Here is a 13,108-nt window from a genome sequence, read left to right on the forward strand (position 1 = left end):
ACCATATGCGAAGTAAATGAGAAATTATAATCCTTCATCATATAGGATAAATTTTATGTCTAATGTCCTTAGAAATTTTTTAAGACAACTAAATATACGGCTACACAAGAAACAAATTTCTCAACCATTATTAACCATGCATAAAATTAAAATTAAAATTAAAAGAGGAGATGGTCATGGATGCATGAGTCGAAAGCCAACAAGTCATTTGATAAGGTTGACTTCGAATTCACGGAATTAATTTATCTGAAAGGTTTAGAATTGATAACATATTTCAAACAGAATCACGGTGAATGCACTTGAAGCTGTCATGTTATAAACTATACATTTAAATTTAGGCAATATTTTTTTTGTCTTTTATATTTAATTTTTTGCGATTTTAGTCTTCCATGTTATCTAGTCCGTTTATGTTTTTTTTTTTTTGCGGGCAATTTTAATGCTTATATTATATGACGCTGACGTGGTATCAACATAATGCGAATGCGACACTAATGTGTATAATGTCACATCAGCAATCTCGAAAAAATATTAAAATTTTCACAAATCGAAAAATATAGGATTAAATATGAAACCTTATAACATAAAAAAACAAAGTCACAAAACTAACTGAAATTTTATAACATAGAAAAAAACATTCGCAAATAAGCAAATATACCAAAAAACTAAAAAAAAAAAAAAGACAAAACAAAGCAAAAAGATTTTTCTTACATTTATTATTATTATTATTATTATTATTATTATAAATGAGGAAAACAACAACAAAAGTGGCAAATTATTCTTTAAAATCTTATCCCTAAAGTCCAAAATAGATAGTACATGTTATCTGAGACAGACGCAGTCTGATAGATTTTACACACGAAAAAAAAAGTGCAAAGAAAAGAGAGTTCCCCCAATTCACTTGCCCTATCTTTACTCTTCTCTTTCTCCATCTTTCCTTCTTTCCTTCTTTCTTGAAAATAAGAAGGGACATAATGGCGTGAAAGATCTGTAAGGGGTTCTCCTGCGGTAAGCACGCTTCCATTTTCTCAGCATTTTTGTTTCTATTTGGAATTATTTCACTTTTTTCTGCAAATTTACAGTCTTTTTTAAAATAAAACAAAATTACTTTGCATTCTTGAAGTTCTGATGTATGGTTTTGTCCTTGTCTCCCTTTGATTAACTGGAAACTGGAGCTAATTTGTTTAGTTTTCAAAGCTTCACATCACCAAAAATTTTCATTTGCTGTTCTTTTTTGAGAAAAAATTTTGTTCATGTTCTTTTTTTTTTTGTTATTCAAAAGTCAAAGTTTTGGTTTTATTATTATTATTTTTCAATTTTTGGAATTTCGATTGGAATTTAACTCGATTGGAGCTGGCATTGAAGTTTAAAGCCTGTAAAATTTGGTGTAAAATAAAGTGCAAAAGGTAAAAAAAAAAAAAAAAAAATTAGGAATAACCATCACTAAAATTTGAATATCATTGACGCTGGAATCATTAAATGATATTGATTTATCTGCAATATTATGATGTCTTTATTTTTTTGGATTTTGAGGCTTTTTAGGTAGAAATGTTACCTCCGCATCAATATATTTTGATTGCCTATCATATGATTATTTGACTATTATTTATTCCCATAATCAAATAAGTTGGTTTATTGATCATATACTCGTAACATTTTTTGAGAAAAAGTTTGTAAAATGAATTTTATTTTTTTTAAAAAAAATCATTGGGTGTAAAGTTTTTTGAATGTAAATTTTTTAATCCATGAATATGTATTTTGTATTTTACAAACCTCTTTTAGAGGATATCACGGTCAATTTTATGATACGACTCTTTTGTTTGGTAACTCATGAAAAAATATTATTTTTTTTTAAAATATGAGTTGGGTTGACCCATTTCGCAAATAAAAATCCGTAAGATCGTCTGCCTCACTATATACCTATCATGTTTAGAATATATGTGGGAATATAGTCAAAATGGTCCTGTAAGTTTACTCATTTTGTATTTTGGTCTTGTAAGTATTTAATTTTGAGTTTTGGTCCTATAAGTTAAGTTATAATTGGGTTGTAGTCCTTTCTTCATAACATGTTGATGTGGCATCAGAAAGTGCTGACGTGACAGCTAAAAATGCTTAAGTGATATTAAAAAATGAGAATGTGTCTGTTGTGATATTAACAATTAAATGCTATGTTTTGAAAATCGGATTGTACCGATCGGTTCAACCGGTTTGACCCGAAATTGATCACTAATTTGATCTGAAACACTCCCAAAAACAATTTTAACGGTTGAACCAGCAGAGCTGGTCTAGAACCGGAAAATTGGTTTTTCAATTTTTTTGTTTGAAAAATTATTTTTTTTATTTTAAAACCTTAATTTAAATACATATTTCTATTTATATAATTTTTTATGTTTTTATAATTTAAAATATATTTTTAATTATATTATATTATACAAACGGTTTTTCGATCTGACAGTCCGGTTAAAACAGTCAAATTAGTTGGACCGATTTTTTAAGTTAGATCGGTTTAATCACCGGTTCGATTATAAAAACATTGCTTAAATGAAAAAAGACTAAAAATCAAAATATAACTAAACTTACAGGACGAAAATCCAAAATTAAATACTTACAGGACTAAATCACAAAACAAACAAACTTACAGGACTATTTTGGCTATTATCCCAATATATGTCGTATGTGCATAACTAATTATTTTTGGTTTTTTGATGATGTGTTACTAATTTTTAAATCTGGTCATTTAATGTGAACCAAAATCTTTTAAAGCGAGGTTATAAAAAATACTTTAATTTACTTTATATATTTGATCTTAAAGTCATATACGTTATCGCATATTTGGGCGTTCCAAATTAAAGATAATTCAGTGTTATCCGTGTCATATTTGTAGGCGAGATATATCATATCACAATACTTGATCTACAATAATTTCCCTTGGTTAATATATTCATTTTAACCAATCGTTATAGAATTTTCAACGAATAAAATCTCGTCCATAGTATTATTTTATTATATATATATATATATATATATGTTATCGTTGAAGAACAATTAGGATGAGATTTGCACTTTGCATATATATGGTAACTATCTTTGTTATCTTGATCTTTGGTACATCTACCGTTTACTTAGGTTTTATATGCGTTCTAGGACATGGATGCCACGGTCGAACGAACTGATTGTCGTCTGGACAGAGATTTCGGTGCCAAGGACGAAGAGTTTGACATGAATTTGTTCTATTTTTGGGATTTTCCATTAGAGAATGTGAGAGGCGATGACTTTGTTGGAGATTGGGACGATATTAGTTTGGAGCGTCTTGGACCGACGGCTTTGGACGCATTGATGCCCCCTACTAACCAATGCCCAAACGTTGATACTTTCGCCGTGGATACACATGTGAGTACTATGTAATAATTAATGTAATAATTATTTTATAATCAAGGTTTTGATACTAGAAACGAATCGAAAGCGAACAGTGTGAATATTGTTGGTGTGCTTAGTTTGTCTCACATCGGTTGGATAAATAGCCTCGGAGTTACAAGGACAATCCTTGACCGCCCATAATTGAGTTACCTATAGTTAGGTGACCCGTTAATTTTTCCACGCTCCAGATGTTCATTCTTGGGCGTTCCTGGGAGCCCTTAATATAGACAGGGCAATCCTAGCTTTTGAAGTGCGTTAGGTCCAAGTCAATTTCTAACATGGTATTAGATCTCGGTTTCCACCGTTATATGTTGGATTGTCCATAATTGGGTCATTTATTAATTTCTCCACGTTCCAGTCGCTTCATTCCTGGACGTGCGAGGGGTGTGCTGGTGCGTTTAGTTTGTCTCACATCGGTTGGGTAAATAGTCTGGGAGTTTCTTATATAGACAGGGAGAATCTTTACCTCTAGAGCTAGCTTTTGAGGTGAGTTAGGTCCAAGTCAATTTTTAACATTGTATCAGAGCCCGGGTTCTACCGTTATGTATTGGACGGCCCATAGTTGGCCTCACCCGTCCCATAGTTGGCCACCCGTTAATGTCTCCACGCTCCAGTCGTTTTATTTCTGAGCGTGCGAGAGGTGTGTTGGTGTCTTAATTTGTGTCTCACATCGGTTGACTAAATAGTCTGGGAGTTTAATATATAGACAAGGACAATCCTCACCTCTTGAGCTAGTTTTTGAGGTGAGTTAGGTCCAAGTCAATTTCTAACATGGTATCAGAGCTCGGGTTCGACCGTTATGTGTTGGACTGCCCATAATTGGGTTCACCCGTCCCATAATTGGGCAGCCCATTAATTTCTCCACGTTCCAGTCGTGTTTAGTTTGTCCCATATCGGTTGGGTAAATAGTCTGGGAGTTTATATATACAAGGACAATCATTATCTCTTGAGCTTTCGAGGTGAGTTAGGTCCAAATCCATTTCTTAACAAATATATAGTTTGTTTCCCGTGCATGACCATTTTGGTTCCAAACATAGTCTTCAAAAGCGAAGATCGTAATCTTCCATCGCATCCCCATAATCATTCCACCAGTATTTTCATGGTCTGGGCCTCCCTCAAGCCTATCCGCCCTCCAATCAAGGTCATTACTCTTCGGAACACACGCCAAATACCGAGAGCATCACCCACTAGAGCTTATCACGGAATTACCGGGAGCCCTCACCTCCTTTGTTCAAGTATCTGAGGATTCCACTCACTAGACTCGATCTAGACCACGGCTACCGTGTTAATGTTATGAGCACTTGAAACGGATCTAGTTATGGGACGATTCACGGAAAAATTTCCACTAGCTATGGTGTTAGCGTGTTTATGGGATTTTCGCCCTCGTCTCGCTATTTTGAAAATTGTAGGTTGAGGCTCGTTGAAGAGAGAACCTCACGATCTCCACACTTTTGATATGAATAAAAATCTCTGATGATTTTTTTATTCCAGAACTTCTCATAATAAATACAAAAATTGTCTTGAGAAACAAGAAATAAATATTCCTATCTAAACCAAAAGATATAACTTCCTAATTGATGAGATCTACTCTTATTTTGGAATGAACGAGAATATAACAAATTATGGAAATCATATCACTACCAAAGTTGCTAATCTGCAGCCTTGAACTTTCCATGTGTCTTTGATCGATAAACAATATCCTTAGTTGTTGATGGGCCTGGACTAGCTTCTAGAGATTTGTGGGCTGGAGGGGTCGTGACATTACACCCCTCTAGAGATCCGTGATCGTCCTCGATCACGAAAGAAGGAAATTCAGCAGCTAAGGTGGCTGCGTCTGTCCAGGAAGCCTCGCTAGGTGAGCGGCCGGCCCAATGGATTAAAAGTCCGCGACGTCTGTGCCGAATTCGAGAGTCCAAAATGGCCAATGGCTGGGGTGGTAGCTCTTCTGGTGCGAGCCGAGGCAGTTCTGAGCTGTGGGGAATTGAGCCCTTGAACGGTTTCAGAGATGAAACATGGAAGACAGGGTGGATCAAAGAAGAGTCTGGAAGTTTGAGCTTGTATGCAACCTGACCAATACGGGAGATAACTTCGAAAGGGCCATAGTAGCGTGGAGAAAGCTTCTTATTCATGCGAACAGCTATGCTAGATTGGCGATATGGTTGTAAGCGCAACAAAACCATATCTCCCACCGAGAATTGGACGTCTTTGTGAGAGGCATCATAGTGAGCTTTCATGATGTTTTAGGCATGCAAGAGTTGCTGCCGGAGGCGCTGCAGAATCTCATCCCGTGACTGTAACTCCTTGTCAACCGCCTCCAATTTAGCCACCCCCGGGCAGAATGCTAAAAGACGTGGAGGTGGTCGGCCATACACAATTTCAAATGGGGATGAGCGTAAGGAAGAATGGAAGCTGGTGTTATAACAGAATTCTGCCCAAGCAAGCCAGGTGACCCATTTCTTGGGGAAATCCCCTGAGAAACAACGAAGATACATTTCCACTATGCGGTTGACTGCCTCGGTTTGGCCATCCGACTGAGGATGGTAAGCTGAAGTAAAACAAAGTTGGGTACCACTGAGGCGGAACAATTCTTTCCAAAAGCCACTAGTGAATGTGGCGTCCCTATCACAAACGATTGACTCGGGCAACCCATGAAGCTTGAAGATATTTTCAAAGAAGAGCCGGGCAACTTGCACGGCTGAGTAAGGGTGTGAAAGCGCCACAAAATGCGCATATTTTGAAAATCTGTCAACCACGACCAACAGAACATTTTTGCGTTGTGATTGGGGAAGCCCATCGATAAAATCCATAGAGATATCTGTCCATACATGGTGAGGTACTGGAAGTGGCTGTAATAAACCCGCTGGTTTCAAGTTTTCAGTCTTATTGCGTTGGCACACCGTGCATTCAGCAACAAATTTTTTTATTTGGGCACGCATGCGTGGCCAATAAAAATCACGGGTGATGCGATGCAATGTCTTCTGATAACCCTCGTGACATGAGTCATGAAAGAATATGGTGATGGTACTAGTGAGCGCAGAATCCGAGGGCACGAAAATCTTCTGTTTATACCAAAGGATATAACATCCTAATTGATGAGATCTACTCTTATTTTGGAATGAACGAGAATATAACAAATTATGGAAATCATATCACTACCAAAGTTGCTAATCTGCAGCCTTGAACTTTCCATGTGTCTTTGATCGATAAACAATATCCTTAGTTGTTGATGGGCCTGGACTAGCTTCTAGAGATTTGTGGGCTGGACTCTGGAGGGGTCGTGACAGTTAAACTTTGGACTTGGACCTAACTCAACTCCAAAAAATAGCAATGCTTTGTGTCGTAAAGCGTGCGCTGCGCTTTGTGCGGACTCTTGAGAGCTTTAATCGCCTTTGACAACTATGGTTCCGAATTAGTAATGATTCGGACCGGTTTGAAATGAATTACTGATCACGTATGCGATTGCTATCTCCGAGAACGTGGTCACTGAACACTCCAGAAAGACTCGATTTCTCAGAGAAGTGAGGTCGCTAGCTGTTTTTTTATTTTTTATTTTATAATGTTTTCTTAATCGCAAAAGTCGCAAACTTATCGATCCCGAGATTTTTGTTTCTTGTTACGATTTTTGTTCATGAATTCTTGCCCAATATTGTTTTTCTCCGACCCTTTTTTGGTATCTTTGAAAATGGGATTTCTTCTTCTTGGTCTAATTATTTTTTTCCCAGTTTTCAATTTCATCCATGTCTTTTGGACCATAACGCAGCTACTTCCTTCCATTTGACGACCATCTCCCAAGAAGAACTCGCCTCTTGATTCTTGCTTTGGTCCCGTCTCTTTCGACCTTGGTTTGGAACGTTCTCTTCCTTACCTCACTCCACCATCACTATCTCCATTGAAGCACTATCTTGCACAGCCATGATCGACTTTGATGATAAACTAGCCTCAACCAAGGTTTGGAACGTTCTCTTCCTTACCTCGCTCATCCATCTCCATTGAAGCACCATCTTGCCCAGCCATGATCGACTTTGATGAAAAACTAGCCTCAACCAAGGTTCTAATACCACCTTTCAAAGTGATATTCAATCATTGAGCTTGATGGATTTTATTTGATTTGCCGGATTGATAAGCTGAAAATTAGGATTCTCAGTGGAGGTGGTCGGTGGGGTGACTCTAGTAGTTGAGTTGGCTTCCGTCATGCTCAAGATACAAAGTTAGAGAATTTACTAACACAAATTATTTATCACGAACTTTGGGAAACAGAAAATGTAATAAAATCTTGTTATATTGTTAAAACTGAATCTTGTTATATTGTTACGACTGAATAAATATCTACATATGTGAATGTCATATGTATGGGAGGCACAAACATGCATATGCTAGTGTCACTTAATTCTTGTTATGGAACCATCTCTTTTAACCTTGGTTTGGAACGTTCTCCTCCTTACCTCTCTCCTCCATCTTCATTGAAGCACTATCTTGTCCAGGCATGATCGACTTTGATGATAAACTAGCCTCAACCAAGGTTCTGATACCAACTCTCTCAAGGGAGAGAGTGATCTTGGGATTAAGAAAGTGTAATCATTAGTTGAGTCCTTAAATTGGTTCTTGAATTGGTTGATTTACAAATGAATTTCTAACCCTTTATATATACAAGTTCTCTAGTATCAAGATGACATAAATTACTCTACATCTACATCATAAAGTATTCTAGATTGTCTTACATATATACATGAATGTTGTATACGAATGCCCCAGAAATTTCTAGACCCAACTTTTTTCTCAATATTCTAGGTCATTCCACGTGAGTCAGATCATTCATAGTCTTAGAACCTTCAAGCATTTCTCAACTTCTTTTAAATAATCTCTTGCATCAAGGTAATGCTAGAGCATTCAAAAAGGTCGGGATGTCAGCAAGCCTCACTGACAGTTTCCTCTGCCAAATCCTTGCATGTCGCCCGTCGAAACTGTCGAACCGTGACAGTTTGGTTATCTTGGGATTTTGATGATACTTTCGGTATTGAAACCCGGATTACTGATTAATAAATCTACTCTGGTTTCTGGATCACATTTTGCTAATGGCTATTCTTGAATTTTAGGACATTCGGGCTTTGTGCAAAAACATTTCGTCAAAGTTATTTTTTATGTATTTTATCTTAATTTCATGTGTTTTATGCTCTTCTAATCGTTGTTTACGTTGCTTATTCAACCCTGACAGTTTGATGAATCTCACGAGCCAAAGCAGCTGCCAGACCATGTTGGAATCGCCTCTGGGTCATTTGTTCCCAATCAGAATACATCAGCCGAGACACGAGAGTCGGGTGCATTCCAGACACAAAGCCCTGACTCTGTTGTTGAAAGCAGAAGCTTCACTGGAATTTTTGGTGCCATTCCCGGGCAACGGAAGAGATCCAGAACATTCAAAACACGCCCACGTCTGAAACCGTGGAATCTGGTGTCTCCTTGGCACTCAGCCAAACCTGGTTCCGGAAGGACATCAAATCACCAAAATATACATAAAGAGAGGAATAAACTATCAGGGGACGCCGTATATTTGTTGCAATCATCAGACGCAGGAAAGCAACTTCATTCAGGTGCAACCAAAAAATGCACTCATTGCGAAATTACAAAAACACCACAATGGAGAGAGGGGCCGTTGGGACCAAAGACATTGTGCAATGCTTGTGGTGTTCGGTACCGATCAGGACGTTTATTCCCCGAGTATCGACCTGCAGCAAGCCCAACATTTGTTCGGGATTTTCATTCAAATTCCCACAGGAAAGTCTTGGAGATGAGAAACATAGCCAGAGACAGCATGCAAGGTAAATGGACGAGTCCGGGATGTTAGCCGTAGGGATTTGATCCAAGAGTAGCTGTTTCTTAAATTCCAAGTTCAAAATTCTATGGTGATGGTTTTGGTTTAGCTAGTCTTAAATATTTGAACTGTTCATGTTTTCGGAGGCCGAATATTTTTTTTCCCATGATGTGCAGTTCCCCTGTACCAAAATGAAACTGAGTTTAGCCTAGGTCGAAAAATCGAAGGAGATCACATATATATATATATATGTTAATGTTGGCTAGAGTGGTAGGAGGTGAAAGATGAGACTGTACCATGGTTATTGAATTTTGTTTCTTATTAATGGTAAGTTTTCAACATTCAGATTACTATCTATTGTTGTGGACTCCAAATAATAAGGATTTCACAAAGCAAAATCACGATTAACACAATGAAGATATATATAAATGTATTGCTGAAAGAAAACAACCCAGAGTGAATCACTCCATAAAAGGGATAAATCTCCCCTGACCCTAGCAATGCTAGTGACAAATCTCTCGAATTATCTCTGAATGATTAACTTCCCTTTATGCTCCTCTTTTATTCTCTCCACTAACACGTGAATTATACTAATGGGCCTTGATGTGGGCCTTGATCCTTATTTTAACAATATATAGACCCAATAGTATTTGGGTCCATAACAATACTGCCCTTCTTAAAATTAGCCTTGTCCTCAAGGCTAATGGTTGAAAGTCGATTTTAAAGGTTTTCCCTTAACTTGGCACCATGATTTTGATTTGAAAACCTTTGGTTGACAACTTCAACTTCTTTGCATGATTTGTCAAACACACTGCTAGCTGGAAATAAGCAATTTCTGGGCAGAGTAAATTCCAAACTATGGGAAGAGATGTTCTGTCGTTCTCCATAGTATTCAATGCTCCCATTTTTTTGTCAAGTGCATCCTCAGTGTAATAGGTGACATCTCTCCCTCTGTCCCATTTCCTGTTTGCATCAACTACTCCATTAATTATGATCATACGAAAATAATCCTTAGAAACGGTGATTTCTCTCCCTCTGTCCCATTTCTTGTTAGCATCAATTATCCCTCCAATCACGATAACTGGGAAAAAACCTTTTCCATCTTCCACGGAAAAATGTAAGAGCTGGACCTTAGATGATATGGTAAGATTCAGAAATTTAACGGCATGGTGATGACCAAAACAGCAACAAATGTAGTAATTACCTCGTATACGGGAACCTCCTCTATTCTTTTTACAAGGATCAGAATTACTTGCATCAACTTGCACCAAATATAACTGCAATCCGACCTCATCTTTGGGCCAAATTGAGAAACACACGTACTTTTTACGTCCCTCACAACCCACTGCATAGTTACCCACTTCTTAGTCTCAGTTAGAAATACCTTGTTCGAGCCAAACCCAATTCATACTAATGGGCCCTGATGTGGGCCTTGGTCCTTTTCTATTCAATATATAGACCCAATAGTATTTGGGTCCATAACATCTATTCTGTCTTTTTTTTTTTTTTAGTTGAGAAGAGTTTATTGCAGTTCAGTCTCGAATTCGTAACTTTATTCGAAATGAAGACATTTTCGTAATTCATGGCACAAGAAATTGCTAAAATACCAAGCACTCATCGTGCATTTTGATGGTTTTACTGGGTCGAACTATAAACGAAGGCCAAAAAAGATTTGAACCGTGACGCTCCGATTTCCAGAACATGACACCAACAACACACTCAAAAAGCAGTAAAAGAACCTTTGGAAAAATATGAAATCTCTTTATAGGTATAGGAATCTCGAAAATCAATGTGTTAAAATTTTATAAACGTACGCAACTATTGTCATTACTACAACTCATTGGAAATGAAATGCAAACAAAATAAAGAAATAGATAAATGAAAGGAAATCGACAGATCAATATTGTTTTGGTCGAATCTACCAAACCCAAAACTAACTCGTGTGTTTCAATCTCCTTCTCATGTCCATCTTCGGACTCATTTTTTTTTTGAGTACATCTTCGGACTCATTTTTATCTTCAATTGAAACTTTCAATATTGTGGGGATGTGACAATTCCCGATGTTATAAATGTGTTTGAATTCATCATCACTAGATCAAATATGCCGATATGAATTAGAAGCTTGGGAGGTTGGCTGGTATTGAACATATATACATGTATATATGACAATGAAAATTTTAGTCATTATCTTTCAGTGCACACCGAATAAATTTTTAAGTAACATTTCCCTTTATTATATTTTTTATATGTTGGTTGGCATTTAAGCACTTTGGACGGGCCTTGATCATGCCCGCTACCAAATAACAACTCAAAAATTTGTAGCCTTGACAAATGGGTATGCTCTGTTAACTGAAAGACATCAAGGTATTGGCTTGTTGTAGTTTTATAATTTGAATATTTAGGTTCGTACATGTGATTTAAAAGAGTTTCTAATGTCTTATACGTTTTTTTTTTAAAAAAAACTTAAAGTATATGTTTGGACAATATTTTTGTGAAGTGTTTTTGAAAAATATTTTTTAAAAAGTATTATTCAAGTATAGTTTTTGAAAAACAATTGACAGTTGTTTTTTTATAAGTTTTTAGAATGGAAGACAATGATGAATACCAAAATATTATTTTTGAAATGTTAAAATGTTTTTATAGATAGTTGCCCAAACACATATTTTTTCTTAAAATAATTTTTAATTTTTTTTAAAAAACCACTTTTATTTTTTTTAAAAATAAAAAAATCACTTTTATAAAAACGTATTATAAGTATTTGTCCAAACGAAACCTTACATTTCATGCACAAAAATATTTTTTCATTGTAGATATATGTCTTGTCGACCTGTCTCACTAGCAATGACGGACTTATGATTTTTAGTCTACCCGGGCTAAAATTTTAATCTCTCATATCCTTTAATATTTTGAATTAAACTACCCAAGTTTTAGTCCGGGTGGGCTTGAACTTGGTTCCGCCCTTGCTTACTAGTATTGATTCGTGAAATTGTCTCACATGAGACCCACCCACTTCTATACCAAAAAAGAATATGCAACAATTGTGCATAGTTAATAATCACTAATTTGTGATATTTACGTAGAAAAAATAAATAAATAAATAAATAACAATGGTCCATTGTGTACCAAAAATATGGTCCAACAATTATTATTAGTTGGGAAATGTTGGTTGTCTCATCGATGCTAGATGGATAGACAGTCCATTTTGCATGTCTGGTGGTAAAGTTTTAGGTCTCATCTTTTTGGCAAATTGCATATGTGAAATGTCGATGTTAGCCTCACAACCATTTCTGGGACTCTTCCAATTTGTTCTTGTTAAGATACGATCCACACTATTTCATTAGCTTGCTTTGTTTCCAATTACTTTGTCATATTATATATAAGTAATTTTTATAGTTTCTTAATTATGTTAGAACTATCGTCTATATTAAATTATTATTATTATTATATATATATATATAATTTTAATTTTTTTATAACGATGGAACATGCGACTATTACAATTCGTTGTCCACGTGGTAAATCTACGGATTGATGTAGTAGCCTGCAAATTATGATAACCAAGACTAAACCAAACAAACTGTGTGTTATAGACTAATTCAAGAAAATATTGTAAAGACAGAACTTGTGACTATTTTATAATATATATCCTTTTCATCTATATACTGGAGTGTGTACAATAAAATAAACATCGACGAATGGTTGAACATTTTCTTTCGATTTCGTGTCTCCAAACATAAATGATGCACGGTGAATTGTAACGTGAAGTAAATTTTGTAAACTATTTTATTCATTGGATTTTACACAAGTGTCTTAAACCTTTATATACCTTCTATATTATTAATGAAAAAAAAACTCTAATATTTAACTAAGTATTGGTGAAGTCTT

General features: G+C 35.9%; 1 protein-coding gene across 2 annotated transcripts; it reads left to right on the plus strand.

Annotated features, from left to right (window-relative positions):
• The first annotated feature begins 840 nt into the window (after positions 1-840).
• On the plus strand, positions 841-9,566 carry LOC140882976 (GATA transcription factor 11-like). 2 transcript variants are annotated; one of them, XM_073289250.1, is made up of 3 exons: positions 841-1,005; positions 3,124-3,387; positions 8,627-9,566. In XM_073289250.1, exons 2-3 carry the CDS (start codon positions 3,145-3,147, stop codon positions 9,254-9,256), a joined length of 873 nt encoding a protein of 290 aa, XP_073145351.1. In that variant the 5' UTR covers positions 841-1,005; positions 3,124-3,144; the 3' UTR covers positions 9,257-9,566. The 2 variants fall into 2 exon arrangements, with proteins under 2 accessions (XP_073145351.1, XP_073145350.1); XM_073289249.1 differs by having other exon boundaries at positions 842-1,005; positions 3,142-3,387; positions 8,627-9,565.
• Positions 9,567-13,108: the final 3,542 nt, after the last annotated feature.

This window comes from Henckelia pumila, chromosome 2 (genome assembly GCF_033568475.1).
Source record: "Henckelia pumila isolate YLH828 chromosome 2, ASM3356847v2, whole genome shotgun sequence".
Lineage (NCBI taxonomy): Eukaryota > Viridiplantae > Streptophyta > Magnoliopsida > Lamiales > Gesneriaceae > Henckelia > Henckelia pumila.